The sequence below is a fragment of the Schistosoma mansoni genome, chromosome 6 (assembly GCF_000237925.1).
Source record: "Schistosoma mansoni strain Puerto Rico chromosome 6, complete genome".
Classification (NCBI taxonomy): Eukaryota; Metazoa; Platyhelminthes; class Trematoda; order Strigeidida; family Schistosomatidae; genus Schistosoma; species Schistosoma mansoni.
The window spans coordinates 10,804,340-10,823,175 of NC_031500.1; the positions used below are offsets into that span (position 1 = coordinate 10,804,340).

Consider the following 18,836-nt stretch of genomic DNA (forward strand, 5'->3'; position numbering starts at 1 on the left):
ATTCAATTGATCATATTACAATGTGGTCAATATTCCCAAATTTTTAGACATTGGATGCACGATATTTAAATGTTAAGTGGTTAGAGATAGTCTGCAGTCAACGCTGATTGATCTGTGTTTCATGCTAGTTCACATTCGTATGCGTACAATCTTGAGAGAACTGATGATTTTTAGTGTATGATTTGAACCCTGACTATCAGTAACACTGTATGAGAAGTTGCAATGATACCTCTCTCTAGACTTTCCTATCGATTGAGTTAAATTGCTTTGGCCCTGAAGCACGTACTACTGTAGCGAAGAAGAACACAGATGAAGACAACCGATTATGTATTCAGCACAAATTAAAAAGTTGCTTGATAAAATAGAAAAAGAAACCATAATCTGATACTTCATTTGCAAAATGTTCATTAATTGTCTCAGGCTTCATTGTTCTTGGATTTTCATACCAATTGCTTTCTGTTTCTGTTCTTCCCTTCTCGATCTCAATCTTCTGCTACCAGATATTCTATTCCTGACTCATGATATATACCACTTATGTCGATATAATTAGCCGACACCACACTACCTATAAACAATTTTTAAACTCATCTTCTCTGAATTCAGTCTCTTTCTAAGATTTTGTTCAACCTCATTGTCATGTATAATACGCGAGTTAATTTAGTGTTTTTTTACTATTAAAAAATAATTTGTCAATTTAATGGTTTTATTTAGAAATTAACTATTTATCTTAATTTGAGTAGGTTTATTGCGTAGGTTGAGAAGTAACATGTGATTTGTATTGAAAAATATGAGAAATTGTGATTAACGGCTCCAATAGCAATACTTTTGATGTATATTTCCTGCGAAAATTAGTGGGTGATAAAAAGTAAATTTGTGAAGAGCTCAGCATCAACCTGGATGTTTCCAGTTCAAACCATAAAGGGAGTATCAGTTCTCTCAAGATTGCAGGTGCTCCTTGATAATAATTGTCAACCAGCATGTAACATTGATTCAGAGCTTCCTGCTATCTACTCCCAACCATTTTAAGTTCAAGCTTCGACCATGATTTGAAGTTTTATTAACGTTTGTGTTTTGCTTACAATTATACAATAAGTTACCTATTGTGTAGTAACTTTACAATAGTACTAACGTGTCGCATCTAACACGAAACCTTGGCCAAACATGTACATGAGTAATCGTGCCATCATTGCCAATATATATGTTGTGTAGATACACTTTAGTTTTATTAACGAAACTACATTACGAGGTAATCTATAAAATTCGTTCGAAATTAAGAATTAAACAAACATGACTTCGATCACTGCTTCATTTATTAAGTAATTGAAAAAGATTTAGGTTTTGCTTATCATGTATACAACGTACCGCAATATCATTTTCTGTATATTACGATATGAATTTTAGTAATACCGATTATATGTTTTTTTCTGTTTTTTTTTCACCTGAGTAGCCTTTTACGCGGTTGGCGGAAAGTTGGCGAAGATGCTTGGCCAGTAGGTGCTAAAGAACTGGATTCTTCTTCGAATGGACATATTCGTGATTCCACTGACAATCCATCAAATGTATCTTCTGTTATTAGTAAACATAACCCACCTATTCCCTTACCTATCGATATGTTAAATGTAAGAAACCTTTTTTTTGTTGCCTCGCTATTTTTTACTACGTTGTGCTGTTAATTTGAACATGAAACAATTTACATGTGATAATGAATAAATTCATATACGTGTAAGGGGTTAATGGAAGTTATATTAAAAACCACTGACGTTAGTGAAACATTTGTTGAAGACCAGGAAGCATTTAGACAATTGTCTCTTCTTAGAATTGGACTTTCTATACTAGTAATAACAATAATCACGTGCTTACTAGTAACTAACTTCGACAGGTAATCCCCTCGGAGTTCTAGTGAAAAGTTTTGACTAGTGTAGTTCAGCCTTATCGGGTTTGAGTTGGTTATTCACCTCAGGTAATCAAAGATAATTGGACAATATTATGACGCGATTAAAGTTCTACCTTTGTATCATTGGATGTACTGTCCTTCGGTCTCACGCTCTGACGCTTTACCTCTAGGTCACTAAGCCATAATCCGGTGATTTACAGGGTTCACTCCGATTTCCGTTAGCGGGAGCCCTTTATATGTTTTCTGATTATTAATTTTACAATTTCATTCAAGGTATAAACTTATTCAATTTAACACTATATACTAGTCATTTCAACAAACAATTTTAAACGATGTCATTTGCCTGAAACATATGGGCACTTTTTGGGATTATTAATTTCAATAATATAATTGTAGAACTTAAAAGAGATTTAATTAAAAAGAATTTTAATTATTAGCTTATAATTTGTTTTACCTAATAATCTCCCCATCTCCATATATCTTCTTTCTTGTTTTGTTTTAATACCTATATTCAACTTTTTTTCCTCCTGTCACATGTAGAAATTTGAAGTTAATGTTATGAAGTTCTCATCTTTTACGTGTTTTTAACTTAGTTGTCAATTTGTTATTGTTAACTTAGGTGTAGTTGGAGACAATCTTTTTAGTTGACAATCGACAGCGAATCGTATCCTCAGTCTTAAGGGATCTGGTGCTCCTTATGGGATTCGAATCCCTTTCGCCTTAAAGAGATTTTAGTAGTGTACTATTCAAGTCATAATTGATCACTTCTGAATTGAGCTTATTATTAACGCTTCTGAATATACCACTACTTCAAATTTTACATCAAGTCTTAGTTGTTTCAATACTACAGATGGATTTTGGATGCTATTTCTAGTGAGATTCCTGTAAATTGCTTCTAGCCATACAAAATCAATGCTATTATGGCTTAAGATTTTATGAATATCACTAGAAAAGATCCATCAGTCAGTACCTGGATTCAAAATTCCCTGTCTTGAGTATACCTTCTCGTCTACTTACTGACTTTGTTTTATTTGAGCAATGATAAGCTTCAGTTAACCTTGGGCAATGATAAAAATAACCTTAACTCTTATTGGCCTATGATGCACCTTTCTCTTATCCCCAGTATTAAGTCTTTTTAAGAGAACATATCAGACAAACTTCTATTATTATGTTTCAGGCACCTAGTCACTATAACTCAAACACTCATAAGTTTACTTACGTGAATGATCAGATCGTTAAAGTCACAACCTTTTCAACACTTTTTCTGATCGATATGTAATTTAGTCTTTTAAAAGTATTATTTGCATTGATTTTTAATTTGTTTAACTTATACTTTGCAATATAAGATGATCTCTGATCACACAATGTATGCGTATACTTAGTGTATTGAATCACGTGGAATTGACCGAAAAATATAAAAAAGTTCACGTGTTTTTAATTGTTCTATAAATCAATGTAAACCTTATTTTGTCGACCTAATTATAATGTGAGAGATGTGAGTATATATTTAACACAAAATCGTATTTACTTAGTGTCTTTGAGTACTGAATTCTTCTGATGAATGTTGCTTAATTGAAATGTACTTCATGGAGTAATTATGACCTGTAAGAAAATGCTTAAGTATCTTCGAAGCATTGTTTGAATATATTTGGATCACTGAGTGACTAATGTTAAGGTTAGGAGCAAAGTACTAGATAATGATGAAAAATCATTTAATAAGGTTGTGAACCTTTATCGATTGGAGTGATTGGGAAATGTTTTACTTATGATCATTCACTGCCAACCTCGATGGTTTATATTGTCTAATATGGTCAATGGAGGAAATTTATGAATGACTAAACGATAATGATACATCAGTTTAAAAAGCCATTTGCTGTTGAACTGAGCCTTGTTGGTAGGTTCAAGCTGCCTAGTTAAGATCCCCCAGATTTCTAGGACCAATTATTGGAAACCATATTATCTATACCTAATGTTTCCTACTTCCACACAAACCAAATGAGATTTATGTGGCGCATATATATCTGGTGCCCCTTTGTACCAATATTTATGTGTTTAAATAAACAAATAAATAAACAATGTAGGAAAGCTACTAATAATGCTTAGCCTAAATGCAATAATGACACCGGGAATAAAAGATAAATCATCTAGACTAGTTATCTCCGATTGTATTTATCAATTCAACTCATGAAACAAGTTATATTGACCATGAACACCTTTTACCGTGATCAAGCAAAGGTGTGATCAAGACTGTAAACAGATTGGTACTTTTTCATTCAGTTCAAACAACACATGCTCCTATCATAAATCAATCACTTTCGATGATTTATCTTGTGAGTATTATATATACCGAAGTCTGCCCGATTCAAATCTTTTCCAATACAAATATAACAGGTATTTAGATCTAAAAATCTGTAACTTCATATACAAAAGAAATATGTTCAACAGTTTCTTTTATTTTGACCACCATCAGACCCAATAAATCAATAGTTATCTGGATTTTATAAGGTGACTTAATATGAATAATGAGCATACAACATACCTATTTGTTTCAATTTGATATGGTTCGGGTTGTCCCGTTGTTTATATTTTGGCTGAAATTTGATCAGTCTTCTTATGTATATGTGTACCCTATTTAGAGTACTTCAATGTAGCCTTTACGATATAAGTAAATAAAGAATACATGGACTGTGACTAGTAGTGGAATCCAGGACGCATTTTTCGTCATTTTTGGGACTTGTCAGCTGGATGGTACTTCATTCCAGATTCAATGTTTACTACTCGAACCCGTTATCGTTCGCGTCAAATTCCGGTCAAAATATCAACGGGCTAATCCAAGCCACTTTAGTTTAAACTAGGACTCATACCCGTTGCACAACTGAATAACCTACTGAACTGAGTGGCTATGTGGATAATGCGATATCGTTTGAAGAGAATGACATATAGTTCGAATCCCGGAGTGAACATCAAGCCTGAGTTCCAAGTATATTCAGCTGATGAGTCTTAAGTAATACGGGATGCGCGTCCAGGATTCAAGCGCTAGCCACATTCCATCTATTCTAATAAAAACTTTCGCTTTGTATTTTCAAAAGTTATTCTCATTCATATATTATTATTTCTATATGTTCCTGTTGATGTCATTGTTAATCTCTATAAATGAAGAATTGTAAACGTTATTTTACAAAGTAATGTAATAAGACTTTAACATTTGTACGTAACTTCATTTTAGGAATCGTAAGCGTATTATTGAAATCTTACCAGTAGAATGTTTGTTTACTACTTAAGTGGATAAATGTAAGTAATCTTAAGAATTAATTGATATTTTCAAATTCAAAGGGATCCGATTGTAAAAGACACTATTTTCTATAATAATTAATTCACTCGAATTTTTCTAACTGTTGAATTATGTAATACAATACACTGTAGGTTTATTTTTTCTTTCAAAGAGTATTTATGTGTATTTACCCTCTATGAAACATAAATCACATAGTGTGCATACACATATTATGAATACATATTGTGTGTGTGAGAGAGAGAGAGAACTTCAATTTAACATTCTAATTTCAATTTTTCGGCACAATATAGATTTTTCAAAGTATTATTTTATTTGAATCATTTATAGCCGAAATTCGAAGTCTATTTATGCGGAACCTTTTAATATTAGTTTTACACCTTGTTACGTAATAGTTTTCTTAAGGGTTTACATGATTATAGTAACTAATTTTTAAAGAATTTAAATGAAATATCTTTAAATCGTTCACCATAGCATCAGATGCATTCACTCTTTGTCTTTTTGTTGATCCTGAATTACTAAATTCCTACCAATTTTCCCTAACAATCTTATCTCACTATGCAAATGGGGGGGGTATGGCAACTTGAACTGATCTATACACGTACCAGGCTCTACTTTACGTTTAACTAACTGGAAATCTATCGATTATCTATGCTAGAATAGATGACGGTGAAAGTAGAATTATTTACCATCATCTCAATTCACTATACTACTTTCAAGTTATTGATACTGCACAAATTTTTACAAATTAAACAGTTTGATCTAATTGGAATTATCATATGAGGAAGGCATGTTAAGATGTTCATTTGACTAAATAATTAACTTCGATAATTCCAATTATTTGTATTTGATAAGAGTGTAACAAGTAGTTGCCAGTTTTTTTTCTCCAACCTTCAATACTAATTACACTTGATCATAGTTTCTTTAATTTATACTTAGCCCCCAAATGCCCTGGTACGGCCAAGAGTGGGGAGAGTCCACTCTCCCTCTCCAAATGCTCTCATATGGCCAGCGAATATATAGCCTCTGCCAGGGAAGTCCTACTCACTGCCTTCTCGTGGCATTACTGTTGTTTACGAAATTGAGAGGACGAAAAGCGAATGTCCGGCGCTTTAACCGGGTTGGTGGACAAGGCGAGTCCACCTAGGGGAGTTGGAAAACCCTGATTCCAAACCAATGGTGCACATGGGCTCCAGTATCCTGAGGGAACAAATGGCGTATCCATCAACCGTTGATCACCGGCTACCATGGGACTGCATCTCCTCACGATGCCCCACTGCCTTGTGGACTAGACCTTCAGGTCAAAGGCTCCGGGTGTGGCCCCCTAAGAAAACCACCTGCTTTGGTCTGGGCACCTGTGCAGTATCACAGCCCTCACACAAATCAAATGAGATTTGTGAGGCGCATATTTATCTGGTGCTTCCTTGTACCAATATTTATGTGTTTAAATAAATAAATAAATAATTTATACTGTTTTTTAACGAAAATTAATGATCTTAATTTCAGAATAGGAATGCTTTTCATTACAATTCTTCATATGATAGATCACCTCACGTCTCAGAATCACCACAAATCCCAATTATTCGTCAAGATGAAGTAAGTTGTAATAGTCAATATATACGTTCTGTATCTATAATGTTGATCATTATGAGTTGTGCTTTATCGATTGATTTGATTTTAAGTAGTTCACTCAATAGGTATTTGGTTATTAGGCACATTCTGATGATACTATTCAATTGACCTAAAACTGAGTCAAACCGATCAGGACTCGGATTTATGACTCTGTGGCTGAAGTTTGAATACCTTGGCCACTGAATCACCACTTTTTCAAGAAGGATTTGATCATCATTTATTGATTTCCCATCCCAGAAATTTCGTTATTATTTATATACTGTAGTCATCTGATATTCGATGTATGGCAGGGGTCACGTTGTTCTTTACTGTATTAAACATGAAATGATGATGAATCTAATCGAGAGATTCATTAGATTTTTTATATAATCACTCAAAAATTACCATCTACTCGTCACTCATAATATCTACACTTGGTTTAGTCATTCCATAGAGTAATCTCAATCTTCATTTATTAGAATTTCACTCTGTTAAATAAACGCTCGATCCGAATTCCTATTGACCTCAGAGCAAATCTACACGGAAACCTGAACACAATAGAAAATACGCGAAGACCAGTTTTAAAGATGTATCTAACTCTTAGAATAAATCAAAATAATTTATGAATACATCACATTTCATATGTCTTATTTATAGTTAGGTTAACAGTCATATTTGTATCATTTAAACTGAGTTGTATCTAACAGTAATAATTCAATCACTTACTATGTGGACACATATTTGCCATGCTATGCAATCAAGCAACTATAATCTTTCTTAAGATGTGATGAATAAATATCACACACAATTGGAGAAAAAGTCAATTCCATATGTCATTCGAATTCCAATTGATTAAGTTATTACTCTCCATATCACTAAACCTAACATCTGTCTTCGAATCACTTGGATATTGATGCTTTCTTTCAGGTATCGAGACCAGATATAGTCAGATAAAAAATATTACAGTAAGTAGAAGTAATAGTTTATTGTTTTCTTTTTTCTTTCAAACTCTTTTAAAACGCCTCTCTTTTCGTTTGTCCCATAAATAAAATATATTGTCTACAATTGATTTTATCACTGAGAACAGATCAATGACCATGTGTGTCTAATCTTTTAGTGTTGGTAAACTTCAGTCAATTTAGTTTCAATGTGACCGCTAGTCTGAATGTGCTGACATTGCGTACATCGTGTTAAGATGTTAAATGTTTTTGGAGATAATCAACACAGAATTCTATTTAACCATACTCTTGTCCTAGTTGACTCTTGTTATTATGGTATGCCTGTAATCTTGAGGGAGTTGATACTTTCCACAGGATTTGAACCTACGTTATTTAGCTTCACATTTCTTTTGCCATTATCACTAGACTATTCAGATTATGGATAGTTAGTCTCATAAATAATTAGGTATATTGTTTTCTCAAAGACTTAAGCCAACTTATTGGTGCGGCTCATCCAAATCAGATGGGAATTTATTGATCCTCTGAGAAAAAGTTTGAATCAATTGAAAATTAAACACCTTTTTGGAGAAATCTAGCAATACACTTAAAAAGAAATTATAAAGAGTTAGTAATACCTATCAAACTGTTCACAGAAGTTGGCAAGATCAGATCGGCACTAGACTATTTACATGAAATAGTACAATCATTTTTAGTTTTAAAAGAAAAAAATATTTTTAGCACTTGAAACCTATTCAAAAAGAGCAACTCACCAAATATTTCTCAAACGTTTTCAAAGCATTCCTCTAAATAGACTATCCCCTGACTGTTCGAAATAAATGTACAACATAACATGACTAGAGTAATAAAAGAAATAGTTTGTTATTAAATTTGAAAAGTTTCAGTATTTATTAATAGTAGACACTTCAGTAGACGTTCAGAGAACCAATTTTTTGATTTGCCTGATGGTATAAGGACAGATAGGAAATCAGACAGATTTCACATCATTAAAAATGTTATTCCACCCTTTCGAAGTTCACCTTCACTAATATATGACTTTTTAGTGGTCACCCTTTTAGACGGATACCGGTCACTCATTCGTCAATTAATGAAAATAACTGACTGTCAGGCTTAATACTTACTTATCATATCACGGATGCTTGTAAGATTTGAACTCGGATTTTTTAATCTCATGATTTGAAAGACATTATTACTAAATAAGTATTCATTCCTCAATTTTCCTCTTCAACATTATTATTATTATCTTCAGAAATGAAAACAAATTTATCTTTAGTGGAATCGAACCATCAATTTCTTATTGTTATTTTTCAGTATGAGAATTTGTGGAGATTGTTGAATTTTACAGTTATCATTACTAATTAATCTTAGTTAAGTCTTTGTTAAATGCTCTGGTACGGCCGAGGGTGGAGAGAGTCAGCTTTCCCTCTCGAAATGCTCTCACACGGCCACGCGTATACAACCACTGCCAGGGAATTCTTACTCACTGCCTCATCGCGGCAGGGATGTTGTTTACGAAATTGAGAGGACGAAAAGCGAATGTTCGGTGCTTTTATCGGGTCGATGGATATGGGGGATCCATATAGGGGAGTTGGAAAACCCTGATTCCAAACCAATGGTGCACATGGGCTCCAGTATCTTGAAGAAACAATAGGCGTATGAACCAATTGTTGGTCACCGACTACTATGGGACTGCATCTATTAAATTCGCTCTACTGACTTGAGAACTAGATTTTTAGGTCAAAGGATCTGGGTGTGTCTTCCTAAGAAATCCACTTGTTTCGGTTTAGGTACCCGGTCATTATCACAGCCCACACAAAAATCAAGTGACTTGTGTGGCGCATATTTATTGGGCGCCCGTTTGTACCAAGATTTATGTGTTTAAATTAATAAATAAATAAAGGAAGCAATGGGCATCTGTACCTTCTTAATGTTGGACTCACCAATAGTCCACATCCGGACCATACCAAGGAACGAACCTGAGACTTTCAGATCTCGGGGAGAAAGCCTAACTTCTTTTAGACGACTACTGAGGTGGCATACAATATTTTACGTGTTCAGCATTATTTTATTCAAAGAAAATCACACGTTCTACAGTGATGGATAAGTATTTCATTTTCTCAATATTTAAGAATAAAAAAGACGCTCGACCTAAAAACATGTTACACTATTAAGAAAAAAACAACAACTTAATATTGCATTGAAAATAAAACGTAGTTTGTTTTATTCTTTATCAGTGTACTGGTTTAATTAACCTGTTCACAATTAATATATTCGTGTTATTCAATTTCTCTTGATTTATCCTCTTTCTCTTTCAAAACTATTTTTAAAAAAAGGAAGTAAATGAATTATTGTTTCATATGTATTTTTGTGTGTAAGTGTTACGTCCTTGATCTGTCTACCCACTTTCGTGCCGAGGATAACTTGTCTAATGTAGATCAAGACCTTGACGCGATTGGCTGGCTGGCTTAACCTTGAGGCTACTATGCGTGAAATCGAAGTAGAGGTAGAGAGACGAAAACTATTCTATCCCTGATTTGCTGACAAGCACGCGAGAGAGAGAAGACAAGACAACTGGAACACTACTCGCTTTATTCCGAATTCAGATCAGTACAAAAACATACATGAATAAATAGATGACTGACCTGAACACAACGTACAATAATTAGGAAAATACAATTATGTTCAAAACTGGGGGATTAGAGTAGAAAAAAGAGTACAAAAGGTTACGTCTAAATGACAATAGCTTTGGAACAGAAAATGCTATGGCAGTGAATCATACATCAAACGAAAGCTTATGATCTGTAGAATAGACTAGGAGCAAAAGTAAATGTTACTATTATACAAGTTTTGAATTAAATGAAATAACGTCCCTAAAACTAGCTTCTGTAATTTGTTAAGGCTTCTTGTTTCGCGGTTCACATCAGTAAGTTCAAGAGAATTACTGTAATTATAATACATACTACTTATCTATATATATGAAGATAAACAAATAATTACTTTCAGTTCGCTATGTAAATTAGATAAAATCTACATCATACAATAAATCAATGTAATAAAATAACAGTCTATTGGATTCTTAGTAATAATAGTAATAATCTTATTCAAACACTTCCGGTAATTCTTCTGAATCGGAGTCTGTACGAGTCTCTCATGAAAACAAATAGAATTTATCGACCTTTAAATCAAAAAACTGCTGTAATTAAATTTGGAAGTAGTATGCTTATTGATCGTTGATCTAACACTTCATGTGGAGGTGGCTTGTATGCACATCGCTCGAGAGTGTTATATTACGATGAAGCAAGCTGTCCAATGCCGCTTGGTAATCAATAAATGTCAGTTTAATTAAGTTCCTGATATTAAATTTCTTTAAATCCATTATCATTTAGTAAAAATAAGTGTAGATTATACTGAATAATCATGAGCGATGTAAAGATGATAAGAAACTTTTTAATAACCGTCATATTGATAAGTTATATTAAAAAGCTCAGTTGTGGAGGATAGTTGCAAACCGAATAGCTCATTGTTAAAATATCAGACTGTAATGCTGGGTGATGTATACTTGGATCCCAAAAGGAGCATCAGTTCCCTCGCGTTTATAGGTATGGATTCTTGACGAGAGCCAACCACTATAAAAACATTTGTCATACCGGGTCTCTATTCGACTGCCTCTTACAACCTAACGGCAAAACATAGTGCATACAATGTTACGTCACATGAACTAGTGGCCGCATAGAGGTTTGACTGATAGAATTCCATCAGTACTAAGGATTGTGCGAACATGACATCGGTCATTACTCATGAACCCTTATAACTCACTCTCCACTTTGCAATACAGCTCAAACAAAAAGTCAGTGATTTCATGAACTGGGCACTCCCAAGTTTTTCCGACTCATCCTTATACTAGCCACAAAGTCACATCAAAGAAAATTGTAACCTTAGATTTGTAACACATAATATAATCATCTAAACCGATAAATATCAATCACTCTAATAACCTGTCTGAGTTACATTTACGCAGTATTTTGGTATCACTTATACTACTTAAATCTTATTGTTACTAGTATGAAACTACATTTGTTAATTTAATTTGTGTTATTCTGTTTAGATATCTGTTGCATATATTATCAAAACAAATGTTTAAATTGCTTGACTTCTAAAAATCATAATTTGTGTATTTTATTTATTTATTTATTTGAACACATAAACTTTGATACAAGAGGGCACCCAATGCGCCGCACGATAACAATGAGGCCAATAGTAGTTATCGCTTATTTGTGTGAGGGCTGTGATACTGGCCGGGTGCCCAAACCGAAGCAGGTGGTTTTAGGAGGGCACACCCCGAACCTTTGACCTCGAGGTCTAATCCACAAGACAATGGAGCAACGTGTATTCAACAGCAGTGTATCAACTATAAATTACCAATAAGATGAACTACTTTAGTTTCATTTGAAAGTGACATTTATAACGTAGTAGTAATCTCAGTTAAGATCCCATTCAAAACTGTGAAGGATTTGACTACTGTTTTGTCTTTGCATAGGACTTTTAACCAGTGGGTATAAAAGACTTCCAAACTTCTCTGTAAACGCTTGAGACCTTATAGTTAAAATTCTAAAGATGTATACTTCTAAATTCAATCAATTTATGCTTTAAATGAATGCCCACTCATAATCATCAGTTCGAATCCTTGATAGAATAGTTGAGCTACCCAGTTATTTTTTTGTCTAGCTTCCTATGATATCACATCTGATATCTATCCATAATGAAAATTATTGACATTAAAATCAACCACTTCTAATTTGCTTGGTTTGACAATCCCTAACTAATTTAATTTTTCTCTATATTTTCAGTTGGAATCATAAGTCAATTGAAGCTAGACCACCATCGAAAACCTGGAAGCACTGGACGGCCGTTTCGTCCTATTATGGGACTCCTCAGCAGTGCGCATCCACGATCCCGCACTCGCGAGATTCGAACCCAGGACCTAGCAGTCTCGAGCCAGAGCCCTTAACCGATTTATATAATAATAATATTTCACATATCATTATAAGCAAGTTTTCATTAATGCTTACCTTGATTTAAAATGTAATATGATTATATAATAACCCTTTTTTTGTTCTAGTTATCCGATATTTAAAGGATGAACCAAACTTTACAAGATGTGCATTGCATATATACATATATACTACTTATTCTCCCCCCCCTCCTATTTCTCTCTTAATGTACATCAAATTAAAATTTTGTTCAGTTCCTGCATAAACAGTAATAATCGATTATTCTCATTACCGTTACTGCTGCTTCTACTCTCCCAAAATCTAATCATTATTGATCGATAGGATAATCAATCTTTGTTGTTTTCATATATACCAACACTTTTCAACGTTAATACTTACCCTTTCTGATATTTATATGATAGATGTGCTTACTTGTAATATCAGATTTCTGCTGTTGGTTATATCTTTAAACAAACAGCCAAGGTAAAAAGAAACAGCATATTACAATATTTATTTGTAAATTTATATACTACTGAATAAAACTAGCAAATTGTAGTTAGTAATTTTTTATTTATTTTATAAAATGTGAATTTTATTTTTTATTTTTGGACAATCCATTATAATACAGATATATGATGTAGGCTTGGCTAGTTGCCCAGTTATCTGGCTATTCAATGTACAATTTTTTTTTCTTCAAAGATACACTTAAGATGATAATGACATGTAAATGTAATCAAGATTATTATTTCTGTGTTTATTTGGTCACCCTAACTGCTGCCTCCTCTCGTTTTTTTTTAAATTCCTTATGAGTTCTATATTTTGTTAAACAAAAAAAAAGCCAAAATGACTAAGAAGTAAAGATTTTCATCGACTTATTTTTCACTTCCCTCTGTTTCTATGTTCTTTAGAGTTTTATTATTTTTTTCTCTTCTGAAAGTTGAGCTTATACATGTTGTTATGATTACTATTATTATTCGTGTTCTTATGAATGTACGCTTCTGCATAGCTGTGAAATTGTTTTCAAAAATCATTAAATAAAGATATTTTTCTATTAATTTTGTATGGGCTTTTTTAGTCATTCAGTTGCTGTAATATCGCACTTACTTACGCCTGTTACACCTCGTGGAGGAGCATAGGCCGTCCACCAGCATTTTCCACCGAACTCTGTCCTGAGCAATCATTTTCAGTTATTATTCATTCTTTTAATGTTTGCTTCCGATTCCCGGCGCAGTGTGCTTTTGTATCTTCCTTTTTTCCGTTTCCCTTCAGAATTCCAAATTAGCACTTCCCTGGTGATGCAGTTTAATGATTTCTACAATATATATCCTGTCCAACTCCAGAGTGTTTTTATAATTTCCTCTCGAGATGGAAGTTGGTTTGTTTCCTGCCATAAGCGGTTGTTGCTGGTAGTACCCGATCAACAGATCTGGAGTATCTTGTATTGATGATTGTTTATAAATACCTGTACCCGTTTGACGATGCTTGTAGTAGTTCTCAAAGTTTGAGCTCCGTACAGTAGAACTTTCTTTACGTTCATATTGAAGATACCGACTTTAACGTTGGATTACAGTACTTTTGAGTTCCATATATTCTTCAACTGTAGGGATGCTGCCCTTGCTTTGTCAATCCTTGCCTTTACATCTGCATCCGATCCTCCTTGTTGATTGGTGATACCAACCAGGTATGTGAAACATTCCACATCTTCGAGAGTTTCACTGTCAAGTGTAACTGTGTTGGTGTTCTCTGTGTTGTATTATTGATTATAATAGGACTAAAAGTGAATACTTTGTATCATAAATGGAGATTGCTTAATTTTCATGGATTAAACCACGAACTGACCTTTAGTTAGAGCACTATCGAAGATCAGGAAGCATTGAACAGGTGTTTCTTCCTGGTATGGGATGTAACTCAAGGAGTTCTAGTGTGAAACCGTAACTAGTGGAGCTAAACTATTTCTGATGTAAGGCGGTTATCTATCACAACCAGTGGAAGATAGTCGAGCGAATCCAGTAAGGTTATACATGTACACCATCGTATCTCGAACTTCAACAGTCCCCACGACGCTATGTAAGAACACAAAAGATTGGGTACAACTGGAGATTTATTCATCAAGAAAACTCGACGAAAACCCTAGCCGAAATTATACACATTTATATATCAATGTACACACCCATTAGATTATTAGTTACGCAAAAGTCACATACATGAAATTATGGCACATCGCATATCATGCTGAATATAGTGCACGTTAATTTAAGACGAAGAATATCTTGTCTCGAATAAATATCACACTGATAATGAAACGAATATTACACTAAGAAATCATTATGTTTAGTAGAACACAGAAGTGATGTTGAACTAAACGTCACAATGAGTTAAAAATTTATTTTACTTTTTCATCCTGTCATACCAATGTTACACAACTAAATACTAAGGTAGTTCACTATATAAACATTGAAGCCTAATCAAACAATGAAGAACAGGTAATTAAAAGGGATTAAATAGAGTAATGCAATATGGAATACTATACATATATCTAACCAGCTATACTCTCTCTGTATTACACTTGAAAAAATTAAGGTGTTTTACTTTAGGATTGTTCAATGATTATAGTCTGAAGTTATCTATCGTGCTTTAGATATTCAATAATTGTATGATCGATAACACTTTCAGTTATATTTCCGTTTATTTAGTGAATGAGTAGTGTATAGAAACATGTATTTCTCATGACTGATTTGATTTTAACCATCTAGAGTTAGCTACACTAATATATCAGTGAATGTTAGTGCTTGAAACGAAATCCACAATGAAAATTACACTCACCTATGAAATGAATATAAATTTTGCCGAAAGTACTCAATACTACTCGCTCATTGAATATTTAAAGCATGATGGATAAATTCAGCCAACAAATTATCCCGTTGTTAATATGTTAACTAAAATTTAATCAGTCTTGATTGTAATAAGTCCATCTCATGTGGATTGACCCGATATAACCATTATAACATAATAAGCAAAGATGGGTAGTGGCTAACAGTGGAATCCAGGACGCGCGTTTCGTTCTATTTGGGACTCGTCAGCCGGATATGCCTGCATCTCATAGTTGATATTCACTCTAGACTTGAACCCAGTACCTTTCGCTTTAAACGCTATCGCGTTATCCACTCAGCTATTGAGTCCTGATAGCCACTTGCTTGCGCAATGGGTTGAAGTTTAAATTCACTTGGTTTTGTTTGTTTGATTCTTCCCATTGATGTTTAGGACTGCAATTGATCAAAAAACGAGTCTCAGATAGGATGCGACGTGCGTCCTAGATTCCACTGTTAGCCACTATCCATGTTTGCTCATATATATAATATATTTGATCAGTCCAAATGAATATCATAACGGCATAGATACATTCAGTAATTTTGTTTAAATATACTCATGAATGATCGACATTTAGTTAATATAAAACTTACAGCGGTTTTAGAAAAGCGTTGTATAGAAATGTAAGAATTCGTAAATATCAATAAGTTATCTTTTACTTATAAGTAGTATAATTTTCATAGAATATTGAATGAATCGAGTTACAACAGTAAATTTTTAACGAAACAATAAACTAATCAACTATGATAGTATTTCACCTCACAACTGATTGGTCAGTGAGAAGTGATCATAAAACTTTATTTGACCTGTTAGCTACTGTTATTCTATTCACCATCCTTAACCTAATATCAATGTACTAACTACAATATCCCATACTCACAACCACTTTTGGCTCAATCTTGAATAATTATTATTTTTCATTTTATAGTTTGATGCAGTCTGATCTGCTTGTATATAAACCACGTATATCTGAAATGTATTATTTATACAGTGGAGGCTGGGATTGTGTTCTGATCTCAACTGGCTCGATTAGGAGAGAAGCTACTATACAAAGGACCTATAGGCTCAAGGCCGCTAGCGCTAGTTGGCTTGTCACTGGTTTAACACAGAACCAAGGTTATAAAAGTCGGTACTCTGATTGGCGGTTTTTGTTAACTGATATTTGACGGGCACTAGGATACAAAACCTACTTTGTATCAGCTATCGTTCTCAATTTAAACCGAACCTACGATATTGAGTATTCTATTCAAAGATATAACGAGCCAATGATTAAGGTCAAAATGAAGTCGTAGTTTTCGCCTATTTATGATAGTAAAATTAAGCATTTCATAAATGTACACTTCATGTTTGAAATAACTACCTCTGAATGAATTTAATTGAAATACGAGAATCATCTAATACAGTATTGTATGTAAAAATGACCTAACTTTGTACCATTAAACATATAAACACGTTGTCTTTGTTAATATTTTTATTTGATATACTTAATAATATTCATAAATGTACTAAAAGCATCATACTCTCATGGGATTAAATATAAACAAGAGATAAGCAAATGATTGGATTTTAACTATTCTGTAACTGAGATTTAGTTCATACTAGCTTGGAGAGGTCGTGGATGCACATTGCTGAGGACTCCCACAATAGGATGAAACGGCCGTCCAGTGCTTTCAGGTTTTCCCTGGTGGTCTAGCTTCAATTGACTCACGCTTCAACTATGAAAATACTAAATCTCCACAAAAACCCCTTTTGATATAGGTTAATCATTTTCAGTTATGATTCAGTCTGGAAATAGATTAATCTTAAACAGTTCACTAGTGTTTATAATATAGAAACTTTGGTTAAAATGTGTCTATCCATCAGTGTTAACTGATTATGTAGATAATAATTCAACATTTTTGCCGTCCAAATATATACACTGAAAGTTTGAATAAGTGTAAACTCATTGTTATTTATGTATATGCCGTTTCACAATTAACAAACATCCAAGACAAAGAAAACAGTTTATATAAAGCACAGACATCCGAGGACTATAATCAGTTTGATTTGATCAAATGGAAAGTAGTCAAAGAAACCAATTAGAAAGAAAAAGGCTTAAGATTATATCATAAAACAAGAGTAGGAAGAAAATATGCAATAAACAGCGATTACTTATGAGTAGTATAGATAAATTGTATGAACATTGAAGCAATTTTCAGTATGAGAATCTCCGCAACTCTATACTGAAAATTATCATTGGCTCACTAGTGAATAACATCGAAAGGAAATTCCATGGGTTCTAATGAAAAGCCGTGATCAGTAAAGGTAAACCGTGTCGCGTGTGAGGCAGTTACCTACCGAACGTAATGGAAGATGGTCCTCCAATATTATGAATTGACTGAAGTTAAGAATTTCACTGTTGAGCGCTGATTCAGTGGTATAGAGAATAAGCATTTGCACGCAAGACCAAATGTCTCTGGTTCGATTCTCGCTTGTATGGACTCGTGAATGCGTACTATTGAAGAGTTCCGTACTAGGACGGAATGGACGTCCAAGGCTTCTAAGTTTTTAATAGTGATATATCATTGGTAGATTCACAATTTCAATTCAAGAAACTTGTATGAACTTTATTCATATGGGATTCGCGAGTGTGTATTTCATGGTAACCTCAATATAGGACAGAATAATCTTCATTAATCATTAAAATTTTTGTTCACACCTTAACATATGATCATATGTACAAGATATTAAAGTACAGTAGTAAAATCAAATCTAGGTAATCGGAATACACCACGGCTTGTTTATAAATTACTGAGATTTAATGGGAAAATCAAGGAAGATATCTATGAGATAAGATCATGAGACGTTAGGCGTTTAGACTTGAACTTGTTTTTTCTATGTGTAACAACGTGAATTCATCAATTATTGGGAGAAATTTAACTCTTTGTCCTCAATAACCAGTCAGTTTAATTGAAATGAACTATTCTGAATAAGGGTGGAAATGTCCATTTTTATGATCAGAATATTTCAAAATTGTTATAATGAATCAATACAAAATTACTTGGAACTTGTAAGTATTCTTGATTTACGGTTAACAATGGGATCTTACTTGAGACTCTTCAGCTGAACATATCCTCATCTCAGTATTGATGTTCACACTGAGACTCATATATAGTAAATTCCGCTTTAGACCTCCGATATATTATCCACTGAGCTAATGTGTCTAGAAACATACTAACTTGTTGAAT

The 18,836-nt window shown here is 33.5% G+C and overlaps 1 protein-coding gene across 1 annotated transcript in view; it reads left to right on the forward strand.

Moving 5' to 3' along the window:
• Smp_135770 (putative zinc finger protein) overlaps window positions 1–11,891 on the forward strand; it is a gene marked incomplete at both ends in the record, with an annotated part of 35,938 nt that extends 24,047 nt beyond the window's left edge. Inside the window, 3 exons of the mRNA XM_018798233.1 lie at window positions 1,448–1,619; window positions 6,690–6,779; window positions 11,856–11,891. Of these exons, the coding sequence (XP_018653195.1) occupies window positions 1,448–1,619; window positions 6,690–6,779; window positions 11,856–11,891 (298 nt within the window). The remainder of the gene's footprint in view (window positions 1–1,447; window positions 1,620–6,689; window positions 6,780–11,855) is intronic.
• Between the last annotated feature and the right edge of the window lie 6,945 nt (window positions 11,892–18,836).